The 17,195-nt window shown below is 36.6% G+C and overlaps 1 protein-coding gene across 2 annotated transcripts in view; it reads left to right on the top strand.

Annotated features, from left to right (window-relative positions):
• BMP2K (BMP2 inducible kinase) overlaps positions 1-17,195 on the top strand; it is a 122,307-nt gene that overhangs the window by 62,411 nt on the left and 42,701 nt on the right. For both annotated transcript variants that reach the window (XM_088836415.1, XM_088836416.1), the window contains exons 5-7: positions 2,385-2,506; positions 4,572-4,653; positions 8,647-8,779. In XM_088836415.1, the coding sequence (XP_088692541.1) occupies positions 2,385-2,506; positions 4,572-4,653; positions 8,647-8,779 (337 nt within the window). The remainder of the gene's footprint in view (positions 1-2,384; positions 2,507-4,571; positions 4,654-8,646; positions 8,780-17,195) is intronic.

Below are 17,195 nucleotides of genomic sequence, written 5' to 3' on the forward strand. Positions count from 1 at the left end.
TTATTCATGGAATCTGACCTTTTATATGTGGTACCCACCTATTACACTGGAAAAAGTGCCCAAAGGGGATTGAACATTCCTGGAATTATATTGCTTGAGCTATCACTACATTCTTTAGAAACATAGGTGTCTTCTTTGATACTTGCAAACACTAAGATTATAAAAATTCCTCTTTCTGAAATGTTCTGTGCCCAGATATTCCAAGGTAAACCTTTCCCCCACTTCAAGTTCACTCAGATTCACTTTCTCAGAGTCCTGTGCAAGTACCACCTTATTTATAATTACAACATAGCCTTTCCATTTTCTACTTGTTCTGCTGTTTATTATCATTTGTCAGTTTCTCAGATACTATGTAATTTGCTTATGTATTAAGACTATTGTTTTATTTTCTGTCCTCTTCCATTGGAAGGTAAGCTCTCTGTGAGCAGGAAGTTCTCTCTTTTGTTATGATGTATCCAAGCATTTAGTACAGTGTCTGGCACATAGCAGAGTCTCAGTAAATATTTACTGAATGAATGAATCCCAATTCTGACTTACTATTGGGCTTCCCAGGTGGCGCTAGTGGTAAAGAACCTGCCTGCCAATGCAGGAGACATAAGAGAGGCGGGTTTGATCCCTGGGTCGGGAAGATCCCCCCGAAGAAGGGAATGGCAATCCACTCCAGTATTCTTGCCTGGAGAATCCCCATTGACAGAGGACCCTGGCAGGCTACAGTCCATAGGGTTGCAGAAAGTCAGACATGACTGAAATGATTGAGCACTCAGCACATACAACTTTGAAAAGTGACAATAAAATGCTCTTAAGATACAAGAGAGTAGATGTTACTCAGAATATAGGTTGTTAACCATGAAAGCATCTTTTAGGGAAACTTATGCTAAAGAATACAAGTTGAGGTAAGATCACAGTGTTTGACTCCACATCTGTCTCTTAATTTGGATAATCAGTGTAGTATCTTTCATTTCAGTTCTTCTGGATATGCAGCTTTTTTACATTTTCCCTAATAATTTGGTCACATGTTTTTGTGCTATTTTAGCTCATTAACTTTTTAAATGTAAAGTTGATGTTTTCAGTCAAGTCTTCCTTGGTTTTAAAGCAAAGACATTGAATTGCATACTTTTATATAGACCATATTGAATAGAGTTAGTTCTTTTTACATGTGGAAATTTGTTCATACCTGCTTAAGTAGATTTTTTAAAGTAGATTTCTTATATAAATCTTTATTTTGTACAAGTATGTTTAAAATAAACTAAAATGAAATATAGAAGAAAAATTATAAGAAACTAATGTGAGTATTTTGGTAGCATGAAGAGAAATTTAATTACTCATTCAAGGCTATATCATAAAAATAAAAATACTGTAAAAAAAGTTAATAATAGTGTCATTTATTGAATGCTTACTCTATTTCAGTTGTGTTCTAAGCTTTTTACATGTTTTAATACATTCAACTTTTACAGTTTTTACAACAATCTCATGTAACAGATGTTATTTCTCCCAGTTTATAAGTAAGGAAGCTGAAGCACAGAGTGGTTAAGCAAATTGTCCAGGGTACATGCGATAATAAGTAGCACAGTTGAGCTGTGAACCCACACTCTCCTGTTTTAGAAACTGTGCACATAACTTTAAGTTATTATGACTCCAATCTCTTAAGACACAAAGTTAGATCTGTGTTTTTCAGTGTAATGTTTTAGATAAAAATGGAATTAGGAGTTAATCAGAGGTAGAATTGGAATGGTTTATGTTTTTTTCTGTAGAAACACTGAAGTGTCATTAAAGGAGGAAAATGGAGGTAGGGTGTAGACTCACCGCTACTAGCTGTTCTCTTTTATAGAAGCGGTTACAGAGAGGACATAGAGTTACTTGAGGGCTTCCCAGGCGGCTCAATGGTAAAGAATCTAGCTGCTAATGCAGGAGACACGGGTTTGATTCCTGAGTTGGGAATATCCCTGGGAGAAGGAAATGGCAACCACTCCAGTAGTCTTGCCTGGGAAATCCCATGAACAGCAGAGCCTGGCGGGCTACAGTCCATAGGGTCACAGATAGTCGGACACAACTTAGTGACTCAACATGTTACAACAAAAAGGGTTAGTGTAACAAAAAGGGTTACTTGACACTTGCAAAACTCATCCTGGGATGGGAGAAGCACTCCTCTGTTCTTAGTGAGAGAAGCAGTAGATAAAGTGACATGTATTTTTGTTCTGAATCATTTGTCCTTTCTCACAGTTTGAGGTACATTCTCTCTATATATACTTGTGTGTATGTGTGTGTAGGGGGTGTGTGTATGTGTATAAAACAAGTCCTTTGGTGTTTATTGTGTCAAAACAGTGTTGTAAAAAGACATTTTTCACTTTGAAAGTACTACTAATTATTGATTTTCTTTTCTGAAGGTAGAAAATATTTTGTTGAATGATGGTGGAAACTATGTACTTTGTGACTTTGGCAGTGCCACAAATAAATTTCTTAATCCTCAAAAAGATGGAGTTAATACAGTAGAAGAAGAAATTAAAAAGTAAGTGTTAATTTTGTTTTGTCTCATGAGAATTTTAGTGAACTTGAGTCTGTGACCAGCTCTGCTAGCTTAAACTTTAGGTATTCCATTAATAGATCTCTTTAAGATATTTCTGTGTGATATAATTGATTAGTTTACGTCTCATCTAGTTCAATAGGAAATACATTTTACCATGGAAGAAAAATTTTCATCTACATTGTAAACAAATTAATCAAATTTAACAAGTTTGTTAAGTAAGCTGTAGTAATTAGTGGAATCATTAAAGGGAGTCTGAAGTTATTATTGAGTCCAATTAAACATCTTTGTGTTTATTGATACTGAGTGAGGATTTGTGCTTGTTAATAATATTTAAACTTTGACCTCGTATTTACTATTAAGTTGATATTATTGCATTGAAAACTGGAAAACTTATTATTTTATAATACTGTTTTGGAGAACTCTTTGGTAGAAATATAAATCATATCTGCCTTATGTTTTCTTAACCTTGTGTTTTCCATGGTTGCTAGAGTATTGTAAGGACTTTTCCCTGACTTTTCTGTTTTCTAGTTTTAGAAAATAGTACTGTTTGTAAATCTTTGATCATCTTAATAAAATGATGCAGAATGCAGAAAGATCTGTCAGAATAGGAATTTCTAAGTAGCTCCCTTTTTCTAAGTTACTTTTCTTCACTTCCTCACAGATTCTCAGTTGTTTAAGGCTACCTATGAGCTTTTGTTTGAACTGTGACATGTATTTTGAAATAGGCTCAAATAGAGCTGATCTACTCTGGTCCATTTGTATAAAACTGTGGTTTTCTAGACTTGTGTATTTCTACTCAGGAACAGCCTGTGATGGTTATGTTAAGACTCTATAAAAACAGACTCCTTAGTAAACTTATAAACATCCCGAAGAACACCAGAATAATGAATTATTGAATTGGCTTCTTGTGGGTATATGTATATACATATAATTTTAAAAGTTACTTCGTTGTGATATATAATGACTGTTACAGAATTCTACTCAAGCATCTTTGGCTTGCTGAAAGTTTAATTTTTTGCTGTTAAGATCTGAAGTATAGCTAAAGTTTAGCAGAATTGTACACTAGTGATGAACGTAATAAGCTCATGGGTTCTTGTATTTAGGGGCTCACAGGAATTAATGGTCTAATTGTTTATTCAGTTAACAGGGCATACAACATATTGGACACTGTTGTTGACGCTACAGTATAGCAGTGAACAAAAAGAAAGGCCTGTCCTTATGTAGTTTATATTTTGGTTTCTTAGATCACTCCTCTGTAGTAGTATCATTCAGAATGTTATCACAGGGTGATTTGAAAAAAATAAGATGGTAGAATATTGAGTTTTAAAATACTTCATGTAAAATAAACCATAAAAACACTTAAAGTGAATCTTAAATTATGCCATAATATAGGAATTCCTTTGATTTCTAATAATTTCTCCCATGAAATTGAGCAATACTTTATTCTGTTCATAGTGGATTTGGAGTTTTTTATACTTATAAATATTTATTCACCGTATCTTTTAATTCCAAACTACTTATGCTGTTTTGGAAGTGTACTTAATGTAATTAATAATAATTATGACAACTAGATTACTTTTAAAAGAATAATTATAAAAACAAACCTTGAGATTTACTACCATGTGTAAGGAATTATGTTAGGATTCATAAAAACAAACTCCTTAATAAACATATAAATTAATTTTTTGAGAGGATGGAAGTTTTACTTTTAAATTAGTAGACTAAAATATTTTGATAAGGATATTTTTAGTTAAATTGTATTATTTCATTTAAGAAATTCAAGGAAAACCATGTTTCCAGTACATTGTCTTTATTTAATTTTTTCTATTAAAAATTGTGTTTATTATTAAAGATGCACTTGTTGAATAAAAACGTGTATAATGCTTTGTAATGTTTAATCCTTGATGGGCTTTTAATGAGCTTTTAAAATATTATTATTTCTCTATAATGTTATTGAACCTAAAAGTTTTTGTAGTATTTTATGTAGAAACAATGTAGTATGTCTTTTTTTTTATATCTCCACTCCATTTTACTTATTTACTGCCAGGTATACAACTCTGTCATACAGAGCCCCTGAAATGATCAACCTTTATGGAGGGAAGCCTATCACCACCAAGGCTGATATCTGGGTAAGGCCAAGAAAGGCTGACATTTTCACTAACCAAATTAACAAAATCTGAGTTCAGTTGATTATCTTCCCCCTGTCCTCCATAAGGTTATTTCCTAATAAGTAGAAGAGAGTGGTGGACAGTAAAGCTTATTAATAGCAGAAGAAAAATATTAGCACATATCTTCTTGATCTGGAGATGGAAAACTTAGGTATAAAAAAGCAAGTAAACAGTTTCCACATAATGTAACTTTTTACTACAGTATTTTTTAGAATTTAGATTATATGATTGTTAAAATTTTTTTGATTTGAGTGCAGTTTTGAAAAAGCTGGCCATAACTCTTAACTGGTTATGCTTATAATCTTCTCAAGTATTTTAGGATCTTTTTAGTGGAAACTAACATGAGTAAAATTTTTTAAAAATTATAAACATACCATTGACTAACCTCTGTATATTGAGGTTCTTTAGCATCTATATCTAGATTGAATTATTGAGGTATAACATGTTTCTATGACTTCCCTGGTGGCTCAGATGGTAAAGAATCTGCCTGCAGTGCAGAAGACACAGGTTTGATCCCTGGGTCAGGAAGATCCCCTGGAGAAGGAAATGGCAACCCACTCCAGTGTTCTTGCCTGGAGAATTCCATGGATGGAGAACCCTGGGGGGCTACAGTCCAGGGGGTCTCAAAGAATTGGACACGACTGAGTAACTAACACACACAACATGTTTCTATAGAGTTGAACTTTATGTTAGAGGTTATTTCATAAGTAAAATGTGTTTTGTCTATATTTAAACTAGCAGGAAACTATTTTAAATGTGAATTCATTTAAATTTAACAAGCATTCAGCCATATCTGCCACCAGTGGCCATATTAGGAATTGAGGAAAAACATTCAGAAGTATTTCTAGAGTTTACAAGAAAAGTCATTTGGTTTCATTTTAAAGTATAATATTTAGAAAGCAGTCAAGCAGAACAGGTGAAACCAAATGAGTATCTTTTTGGTGCTCCTCTCCTGACCAGAATTTTTAGAGATTGGGAAATATTCTTGCAAGGTAATAAAAAAAGAGTATCTACGATATTTTTCCCTCTGTCTACATATTATACACTTTTTCATCAGTGGTTCTTAAATCTTATGGTAGTTGAATTTTTAACCATATATGTAATTTAATGAAACCACAAATAGGTTTGATTTAGTTAATTTTCTCCTGCTTACAGATCCCCAGCTTGTATGACTCAAATTCAGTTGGCTTTTCTCAGCATTGACATTTGATTCATTAAATGGCTTGTAGTATAATGTAGAAAACAAACTCAATTGAATCTTAATTTATAAAATGGAGGTATTAATTAGAGGAGGTGATTGTGGAAGTCTTTTCCTGGCCTAATTTTGTGACTGGTGTTGAAACCCACATTACCTAAAAGAGTATTTCAACAGCCAAGGAAATAACAGACTTATACCTTGACTACTGTTTTGAAATCATCAAGGGTTGATTAAAAAAAAGTCTTTTAAGAACATGTTTGTTACCCAATGTCTTAACAAAGAGGAGGGAGTCTTTCTTTGTCGTTTGTTTTTCCCCAGCCTTAGAATTTGTGCCAGGATGGCTAAATTGTCAGTGATGGGTGGCTCAGTGGTAAAGAGTACGTCTGCTAATGCAGGAGACATGAATTTGATCCCTGGGTCAGGGAAGCTCCACTGGAGAAGGAAATGGCAACCCACTCCCATATTCTTGCCTGGGAAATCCCATAGACAAAGGACCCTGGAGGGCTGCAATCCATGGGGTCGCAAAAGAGTTGGACATAATTTAGCAACTAAACAGCAACAAGTTTAAAATTTACTCCATTTACAGGTTAGTTATATGGAGTAGCATTTCTATAATGGGTAACTGGATATAGCTGTGGGATGACAAATAGTTACTCAAAGATAAAAAAGAAGCCAGAAAAATTATCAGAAAACAGAATGTATATGCTTGACAGAGATAGAGTTTTAATTTCCATGATACCATTTTTATGCTTGTCATAGCTCAGATGAAATGCCTACAACATTTTCGGTGTGAATTTGAGAATATCTGGGAAAAAAAATCAGTTTATATCAGTTAAGAGCTATATTTTGATCTTATTTCAGAACAGTATTTAGAGAGTTATGATATTGAGTTTAAAGTATTCATTTAGTATATGTATTTTGGAGAAATTTATTTTTTACTTTGAAATTTCTATTGTAGGTTATTTTTATCCTGAGAACTAGGATGCTGATTTTATTGACCAATAGGAAATTCAGTGAGAGATGCTTCATGTTAGCTTTTTTTGGGGAAAATGGAAGATGGTGATGCTCAACCCTCAAAATGAGGTCATTCATTCCCTCCTGTTTCCTGAACAGTTCTCATTGTATCAAATGGAAAAAGAGGGAAATGCCTTTGGTGTGAAAAAAATTAGGACACTTCCTTGTGTTTACACTGTGTGAAGCAGAGTATTTTAGATTAATGTTTTTGAAGTACACTGGCATTGCTATCTAAAATTGTTACCTGGGAACTCCCACAACATATACTCTAACAAAAGACACATTACTGAAGGTTGACAAGATAAAACTGGCTAAAAGGCAGATCTCCTTTGCCTCACTGTCATCTGGGCAGAAGAATGGTGTAATTTAATGCAGATATTACACCATTAATAGTCATTTTTTTAATGCTGTTAAGGAAGCCATATGCTCAATTTGCAGTATAGAAGCTGAAAATATTTTCCTTAGAAATCCATTGTAAATTTTTTAAAGCCACATTGAACTCATTACTTCCATTCAGAATCTTTGTAGTTTTGTTAGTCACATAGTAAGTAATCTAGTAAAGTTTTTGAACTAATATATTGAAATTTCTAGAGTCTTTAAACTTTTTTCATTAAAGGGCTGTTGTAATATTGAAAATAATCTTTTGTAAATTAATACTGTTGAACTCAGGTAATTCTGTATTTTGTGATCTTTGTAGCAGTTTTAAAACTAGTGTATTTGTTAACTGGCTTGCCAGGTTGCTGTGTGAAGAAAAAGCTAACAAAAGAAAGCTGATGTTGCTAATGTTTACATAGGCCAGATTTCAATTATTGCTGATGTAACTGTATAGTGACTACTGGATAATTTTATGTAATCAATTTAGAGTTAGAATTGTCCCTTACACTCATAACGCTTTGTAGGCAACACTTCTTGTGACAGCATAATGATTTCTTGAGCAGAAGATCATATTTTATTACCACGTCTCAGATTTGAGCTGTTGGCAGTTTAGCTAAACATTTCCTATACTACTTTTTCAGTACACAATTTGTGTCTTAGAGTGTTTTCAGAAACAATTTGTGTCTTAGAGTGTTTTGCATTCATTATCAGAAAGTAGATTTATTGGCACTGTGATGTCTATGAATCCATACAAGCAAAACAGACAGAGCCTTTTCTTTCTGAATTTTATATAGATTACTCGGGTACAAATATGACTAGTATAACGTAGAATGAAAATTGTAGGATTATGTTTAGAAGTAGAGAACTAATTTTTATACTGTGAAATAATGACATGTGTTCAGTGAATAATCAGTGTTGATGGGTGTCTGATAAATTTAACTATGCTGGCTAACTCCTGTTTGAAACCTGGAATTTTAAAATGGGTTTTATAGTGAATTTTTAAAATATTCTGCTACAAGGAATTTTGTGCTTGCTTTGTTGGTTGTTACATGCTAGTTGTGTACTAAATATGTATTTTCTTTGTGAAAGAAATAAAAATGTAATTTTTCTCCCAAAGGGAAGCAATCACTTCTAATTTTAGTTCTGTCATTCTTGATCTAGTGTTCTATGAGAGCATGAGTTCAGCCATCTAGCCACATGCATTAATTTAAGTTGTAATTTGTGAAAAGATTGAGCCAATATAGAAACATTAGGCTTTTGTTTTTTAAATAAAATAGTTATTCATTTGCGGCTTGTTTTTTTTTTTTGCTCTTGTGATTAAGTTGATACTTGAGTTCTGATGATATTCATGCTTCTTTGTTTTCTAGGCCCTGGGATGTTTACTGTATAAACTTTGTTTCTTCACTCTTCCTTTTGGTGAGAGCCAGGTTGCCATCTGTGACGGCAGCTTTACCATCCCAGACAACTCTCGTTACTCCCATAACATACATTGCTTAATAAGTAAGTACTTGGACAATTTATGAAAAGAATTGTAAGGTACTATACGTAGGGCCTGCTATTTCCGTTCAACTAGTCTTTTAATTTCATGTTATTATAATTTTGTGAAACTACTATAGTCAAGAAATACATTTAAAAGGATGTTCAGGGACTTCCTTGGTGGTCCAGTGGTTGAGACTTTGCCTTCCAATGCAGAGGGTGCTGGTTTGACCTCTGGTTGGGGAGCTAGGATTCCACATACCTCATGGCCATAAAACCAAAACATAAAAACATAAAACAGAAGCAATATTGTAACAAATTCAATAAAGACTTTAAAATTTATCTACATAAAAAAAAATCTTTAAAAAAAGGTGTTTGTAAGACTTTTATAGGAGTGAAAGTAGACTAATTACTGATTAGCATATGGATGTTTTTAAGCTCTAGATAAGCTTTTATAGAACACAGAGATTATGTAATTAAAGAAACTGGAATTTCTGGAAAAACTTTCCAGGATAACATTTCATTATTCAGTCTTTGTACTTTTGAAATCAAAATAACCTGATCTGTTTCTTCTTTAGATCAGACTATTTCCAATTTAAAATTGTGGTTTATTTGCCATGTTTTTTACTGTTTATTCCTTGTTGATTATAAAATCAGAAAGCAACCTAAAGTGTAATAATCAGAAGGAGTAATCCTGTGGACTGTTCATTCCAAAAGAATGCCTCAGTTTTTCTTATAGTCTCTTTTAAAGAGTTTTTTCTTCCTTTTTGACAGATACTGTAACTTAATTTCTTGAATATGCACTTGGTATAATTTCTGCAAAAGATTTGTTACACATTTGGTGACTGACTTAAGTTTTGTAATTTATGAGGCTCATGTAACTAAAAAAAAAAGAGCAAACACTCCAAAAGAAAAACAATCAAAATGGAGCGTAAAAGGATATATATTGCTTCACTTGGCAAACTTATTTAAAGCATAATCTTCTTTGTTTCCTTAAAGAAATCCACATTTCTTTAATGTGGATTTGCCCATACATGTTGAAAATTAGAGGATTATGTCAGCTGAACACAAAAATTATACTGCTTCACATAGAGTGTTTTTCCTAGGTGAGGGGAACCAGAGTAATGGCGTGGGGGAGGTGGTGTTATACCTTATAGGACAAAGGAAATAGCCCTAAGCTTGGCTGCTTCACTGCCAGCGTGAACTTTCAGCTCTAATTGGAGAATATTAAACATGAGTGCTTGTACCTGGGGTTTCCTTCCCAGAGAGGTCTACCTCTCAGCTTTTGTGTGACTCTCTGCTAATGGATGGCCTCCTGAATAGCATCCTTGCTGGCTCAGAACTGCACTTTTATCTTTATTGGTGGAGAACCTCTTAGTCTTGTTTTGATATATTTTTCTGTCCTTCTGACAGCTTTCAGCCAAATAAGCTACCTGCCTGGGCAGTCCAAGTTACCTTTTCAGATACCAATTAATGTTTTTGTCAGTCTTCCGGTGACTGAGCTGTATAGGTTTTCAGTGGTTTGTCCCAACTCTCTTTTCCCCATTAGCCTTGTTATTTTTAGCTTGCCATTTTGCAGAATGTTTTTTTTGAAGAGCAAGTATACCTTTTGAGTATATATGAATAAACATCAGACCCATCAGCTGCTCTGTCTTAACCAGTTTCTTTCTTCCTTCATTGCAAAATTTAGGGCATCAGAAGCATGAAAGAACTCTGATTAATTGGAATGCTCAAAAAATAGACTGAGGAATTTCCTTTGGCTGTTGAGTGTTCTAGCCAATTGAAATTTAACCTTTCTTTGAAGCCCTTGTTATAAATCACCATATCAGTGGCATGGTTTTGTTGTTAAGTATAATGTTTTTATCACAATTGGACTGAGATTTTATTGAGGATCTTGCAGTGTCTGCTGATTGCCAAAGGTGGGAGATGGGCAAAAGAGATGAAGGTGGTCAAAAGGTATAAACTTTGAGTTATAAAGTAAGTCCTGAGGATGTAATATACAGCATGTGACTATAGTTAAAAATACTGTACTGTGTACTGTATATTTCAAGGCTGCTAGGACTGATGCTAAAGCTGAAACTCCAATACTTTGGCCACCTTATGTGTCGAGTTGACTCACTGGAAAAGAGTCTGATGCTAGGAAGAATTGGGGGTGGGAGGAGACGGGGACGACAGAGAATGAGATGGCTGGATGGCATCACCAACTCGATGGACATGAGTTTGAGTGAACTCCGGGAGTTGGTGATGGACAGGGAGGCCTGGGGTGCTGTGATTCATGGGGTCGCAAAGAGTCGGAGACGACTGAGCGACTGAACTGAACTGAACTGAAGACAGTAGATCTTAGAGTTCTCATCCCAAGGGAAAACAATTTTAATTCTGTGAGGTGATAGATATTTACTATTATCTACTGTGGTGACCCATTTCATAATACATATATACCTAAAATCATTATGTTACTCACATAATGAACTTCTCTGTCTGACTTGGGCTTTCCAGGTAGCTCAGCTGGTAAAGAATCTGCCCGCAATGCAGGAGACCCTGGTTCGATTCCTGGGTCAGGAAAATCCTCTGGGTAAGGGATAGACTACCCACTTCCCTGGTGGCTCAGTTGTTAGAGAATCCGCCTACAGTGTGGGAGACCTGGGTTCAATCCCTGGGTTGGGAAGATTCCCCTGGAGGAGGGCATGGCAACCCACTCCAGTATTCTTGCCTGGAGAATCCCATGGACAGAGCAGCCTGGTGGGCTACTGTCCATGGGGTTGCAAAGAGTCAGACACGACTGAGTGACTAAGCACAGCACAGCACTGACTTATTTTGCTTAGCATATTATGCTACCCTCATGTTTATTGCCTAGAATATCCCATGGATGGAGGAGCCTGGTAGGCTGCAGTCCGTGGGGTCGCTAAGGGTCGGACACGACTGAGCGACTTCACTTTCACTTTTCACTTTGACACATTGGAGAAGGAAATGGCAACCCACTCCAGTGTTCTTGCCTGGAGAATCCCAGGGACGGGGGAGCCTGGTGGGCTGCCGTCTATGGGGTCACACAGAGTCGGACACGACTGAAGTGACTTAGCAGCAGCAGCAGCATGTTTATTCATGTTGCAAATGGCAAGATTTCTTTCTCTCTTTTTTAATGACTGAATAATATTCCATTGGTATATATACATACACACACACACTTCACATTTTCTATATCCATTCATCCATTGATGGACACTAAAGTTGCTTTCTTGTCTTGGCTGTTGTAAATAATGCTGCAGTGAACAATGCTGCAGTGAACTTGAGTTAGTGTTTTTGTTTCTTTCAGATACATACTCAGAAGTAGGATTGATGGATTATATGATAGTTCTTTTTTCAAATTTTTGACATACCTTCATACTGTTTTTCATAGTGGCTGTACCAATTTACGTTCCCACCAGCATTGCACAAGGGTTTCCTTTTTTCCACAGTCTACCAACACCTGTTGGGCTTCCCAGGTGGCTTAGTGATAAAGAATCTGCCTGTCAATGCGAGAAGACACAGGAGATGCAAGTTCTATCCCAGGGTCAGGAAGATCCCTTGGAGGAGAAAATGGCAACCCACTCCAGTATTCTTGCCCAGGAAATCCCGTGGACAGAGGAACGAGTAAACAGCAACAACAACAACAGACAAACTAAACAGTCTGTGGTGTCACGGAGAGTTGGACATGACTGAGCGACTAACACACACATACATGTATACTTTTTAAAAGTGGGTTTTATATTTGCAGTAGAAGCAAAGTTAGTGGGAGTGGTCTTGTGGTGACTCACATGACCATTTTAAGTTGGGTAAACAGGGGTGTATTCTAGCTTCTTTGTCTTTTTTAAAAAACTTAGTAACTTGATTCACTTTTAGATCAACTAGACGTGTGTATTCATTAATCCAGCAGTCCCAACCTTTTTGTTACCAGGGACGGCTTCCGTAGTGGCTCAGAGAGTAAAGAATCCACCGGCCAAACAGGTGACCTGGGTTCAATCCCTGGGTCAGGAAGATCCCCTGGAGAAGGAAGTGGCAACCTACTCCAGCATTTTTGCCTGGACAGTCCCATGGACTATCAGTTCAGTTTCAGTTCAGTCGCTCAGTCGTGTCCGACTCTTTGTGACCCCTTGAATCACAGCACGCCAGGCCTCCCTGTCCATCACCAACTCCCGGAGTTCACTCAAACTCATGTCCATCAAGTCGGTGATGCCATCCAGCCATCTCATTCTCTGTCGTCCCCGTCTCCTCCCACCCCCAATCTAGCATCAGACTCTTTTCCAGTGAGTCAACTCGATGCATGAGGTGGCCAAAGTATTGGAGTTTCAGCTTTAGCATCAGTCCTTCCAATGAACACCCAGGACTGATCTCCTTTAGAATGGACTGGTTGGATCTCCTTGCAGTCCAAGGAACTCTCAAGAGTCTTCTCCAGCACCACAGTTCAATTCTTCAGCAATCAGCTTTCTTCACAGTCCAACTCTCACATCCATACATGACCACGGAAAAAACCATAGCCTTGACCAGACGGACCTTGGTTGGCAAAGTAATGTCTCTGCTTTTTAATATGCTATCAAGGTTGGTCATAACTTTCCTTCCAAGGAGTAACCATCTTTTAATTTCATGGCTGCAATCAGCATCTGCAGTGATTTTGGAGCCCCCAAAAATAAAGTCTGACACTGTTTCCACTGTTTCCCCATCTATTTCCCATGAAGTGATGGGACCAGATGCCATGATCTTTGTTTTTCTGAATGTTGAGCTTCAAGCCAACCTTTTCACTCTCCTCTTTCACTTTCATCAAGAGGCTTTTGAGTTCCTCTTCACTTTCTGCCATAAGGGTGGTGTCATCTGCATATCTGAGGTTATTGATATTTCTCCCGACAATCTTGATTCCAGCTTGTGCTTCTTCCAGCCCAGCATTCCTCATGATGTACTCTTCACATAAGTTAAATAAGCAGGGTGACAATATACAACCTTGACGTACTCCTTTTCCTATTTGGAACCAGTCTGTTGTTCCATGTCCAGTTCTGACTGTTGCTTCCTGACCTGCATACAAGTTTCTCAAGAGGCTGGTCAGGTGGTCTGGTATTCCCATCTCTTTCAGAATGTTCCACAGTTTATTGTGATCCATCAAAGGCTTTGGCATAGTCAATGAAGCAGAAATAGGTGTTTTTCTGGAACTCTCTTGCTTTCTCCATGATCTAGCGGATGTTGGCAATTTGATCTCTGGTGCCTCTGCCTTTTCTAAAACCTGCTTGAACATCTGGAAGTTCACGGTTCACATACTGCTGAAGCCTGGTTTGGAGAATTTTGGGCATGACTTTACTAGCATGTGAGATGAGTAGAATTGTGCAGTAGTTTGAGCATTCTTTGGCATTGCCTTTCTTTGGGATTGGAATGAAGACTGACCTTTTCCAGTCCTGTGGCCACTGCTGAGTTTTCCAAATCTGCTGGCATATTGAGTGCAGCACTTTCACAGCATCATTTTTCAGGATTTGAAATAGCTCAATTGGAATTCCATCACCTTCACTAGCTTTGTTCGTAGTGATGCTTTCTAAGGCCCACTTGACTTCACATTCCAAGATGTCTGGCTCCAGGTGAGTGATCATGCCATCGTGATTATCTTTGTTGTGAAGCTCTTTTTTGTACAGTTCTTCTGTGTATTCTTGCCACCTCTTAATATCTTCTGCTTCTGTTAGGTCCATACCATTTCTGTCCTTTATCGAGCCCATCTTTGCATGAAATGTTCCCTTGATATCTCTAATTTTCTTGAAAAGATCTCTTGTTTTTCCTATTCTGTTGTTTTCCTCTATTTCTTTGCATTGATGGCTGAGGAAAGCTTTCTTATCTCTCCTTGCTATTCTTTGGAACTCTGCATTCAGATGCTTATATCTTTCCTTTTCTCCTTTGCTTTTCGCTTCTCGTCTTTTCACAGCTATTTGTAAGGCCTCCTCAGACAGCCATTTTGCTTTTTTGCATTTCTTTTCCATGGGGATGGTCTTGGTCCCTGTACAATGTCACGAACTTCCGTCCAGAGTTCATCAGGCACTCTATCTATCAGATCTAGACCCTTAAATCTATTTCTTACTTCCACTGTATAATCATAAGGGATTTGATTGAGGTCATATCTGAATGGTCTAGTGGCTTTCCCTACTTTCTTCAATTTCAGTCTGAATTTGGCAATAAGGAGTTTATGATCTGAGCCACAGTCAGCTCCTGGTCTTGTTTTTGCTAACTGTATAGAGCTTCTCCATCTTTGGCTGCAAAGAATATAATCAATCTGATTTCGGTGTTGACCATCTGGTGATGTCCATGTGTAGAGTCTTCTCTTGTGTTGTTGGAAGAGGGTGTTTGCTATGACCAGTGCGTTCTCATGGCAAAACTCTATTAGCCTTTGCCCTGCTTCATTCCGTGCTCCAAGGCCAAATTTGCCTGTTCCTCCAGGGTTTCTTGTCTTCCTACTTTTGCATTCCAGTCCCTTATAATGAAAAGGACATCTTTTTTGGGTGTTAGTTCTAAAAGGTCTTGTAGGTCTTCATAGAACCATTCAACTTCAGCTTTTTCAGCGTTACTGGTTGGGGCATAGGCCTGAATTACTGTAATATTGAATGGTTTGCCTTGGAAACGAACAGACATCATTCTGTTGTTTTTAAGATTGCATCCAAGTACTGCATTTCGGACTCTTTTGTTGACCATGATGGCTACTCCATTTCTTCTAAGGGATTCCTGCCCACAGTAGTAGATATAATGGTCATCCGAGTTAAATTCACCCATTCCAGTCCATTTTAGTTCCTGATTCCTAGAATGTCTATGTTCACTCTTGCCATCTCCCGTTTGACCACTTCCAGTTTGCCTTGATTCATGGACCTAACATTCCAGGTTCCTATGCAATATTGCTCTTTACAGCATCGGACCTTGCTTCTATCACCAGTCACATCCACAATTGGTTATTTGTTTCACTTTGGCTCCATCCCTTCATTCGTTCTGGAGTTACTTCTCCACTGATCTCCAGTAGCATACTGGGCACCTACTGACCTGGGGAATTCCTCATTCGGTATCCTATCATTTTGCCTTTTGATATTGTTCATGGGGTTCTCAAGGCAAGTATACTGAAGTGGTTTGCCATTCCCTTCTCCAGTGGGCCACATTCTGTCTATAGGTGGGCTGTAGTCCATGGGATTGCAGAAGAGTTGGACACAACTTGGCGAGTAAGCAACAACAACAACAGACAAACTAAACAGCCTCCAGAAAATGTATTCCAACATGAAAACATGAGCTAAGGGAGTTAGAGGTCCTTTTGTTTGCTTGTAAGATGATGTCAATTCACTGACAGTCTGGTTACTTAATCATAAGGAGATGTGCTATGCTTAACTTGAGAGAGAGAGTTACCTATACAGATATTGGTTAGAAAACATAAAAGCTCAAATTTATTTGTTTCTCTTCAATGCTTCTCATCTACTGTAAAAGAAAAAAATATAGGGTTGCCTAAAGGATTGCCAGTCCTCTTTAGATACTCAAAAAACCTTTGCCAAGATTATGCCATGCCAGGGAAGTGTATTTTTCTACCCTCACTGTTCTCTACTCTTGTAGAATTTCTTCTCCTGAACTGCATTTTGTTGTTATGTCACTGCTCTGCACGAAGGCGGGTGTAAGACCTGACTGTGTGTCACTCATTGTAGTTTCTTAGGGATATCGTTCACTCAGTGTGAACCATCTTTAGAAAGACTCAAAGGAGAATTTGTTCTTTGCTTTCAATATTAAGAATGGTGCTTTTTCTTAGCACCTGTTTTTTTTTTTTTTTTTTTTAAGAATATTGCCATTCATATAATGGATCATGTTGCCCTATCTGTGTTGACAGCTAGAGAGCTAAATTTTTCCAGTTTTGGCCCTGCATTTATAGGACCAAACATATGTAATTTCTTTACTGACAGCATTATCCCTCTTTTTTTTTTCCTTTCAGCCATTACTTTTTCATTAGTCTTAATTTTCTCATATATTAAAAAAGAATTATAGTTTTTAATGCACTTCAAGTCCTCTATAGGAAAATATTTATAATTAGCTACTATTGAAATATGATTTTAAAGGCCAAATAAACTGAATTGTTAGGATAGGAAAGTTTTAAGTTTATAAATTTTAAAAGTTTCTTGTGATTTGTTTCATTTTTACAAATTAACATCGATAAGAATAAATGTGTTCCCATATCATGTGCTGTTGTTGCTTCTAAAACAATGCCTGTTTCTATCAAGATAAAATATGATTTTGGAGGATAAAATAAACCTTGTAGATTTTTCAGATCTTTTCTGGAATGAGGTTGAACATCAACTAATAAATAATAGAATTAAATGTTTTGAGTTATTTCATCCTAACAGATGATAAAATAATAAAATATCAATTTTTAAGTGGTATATATTAGCCTTTTAAAGTGTACAAAACCAGGTGACATGCA

This window comes from Moschus berezovskii, chromosome 5 (assembly GCF_049115385.1).
Source record: "Moschus berezovskii isolate FMDL1 chromosome 5, NW_MosBer_1.0, whole genome shotgun sequence".
Classification (NCBI taxonomy): Eukaryota; Metazoa; Chordata; class Mammalia; order Artiodactyla; family Moschidae; genus Moschus; species Moschus berezovskii.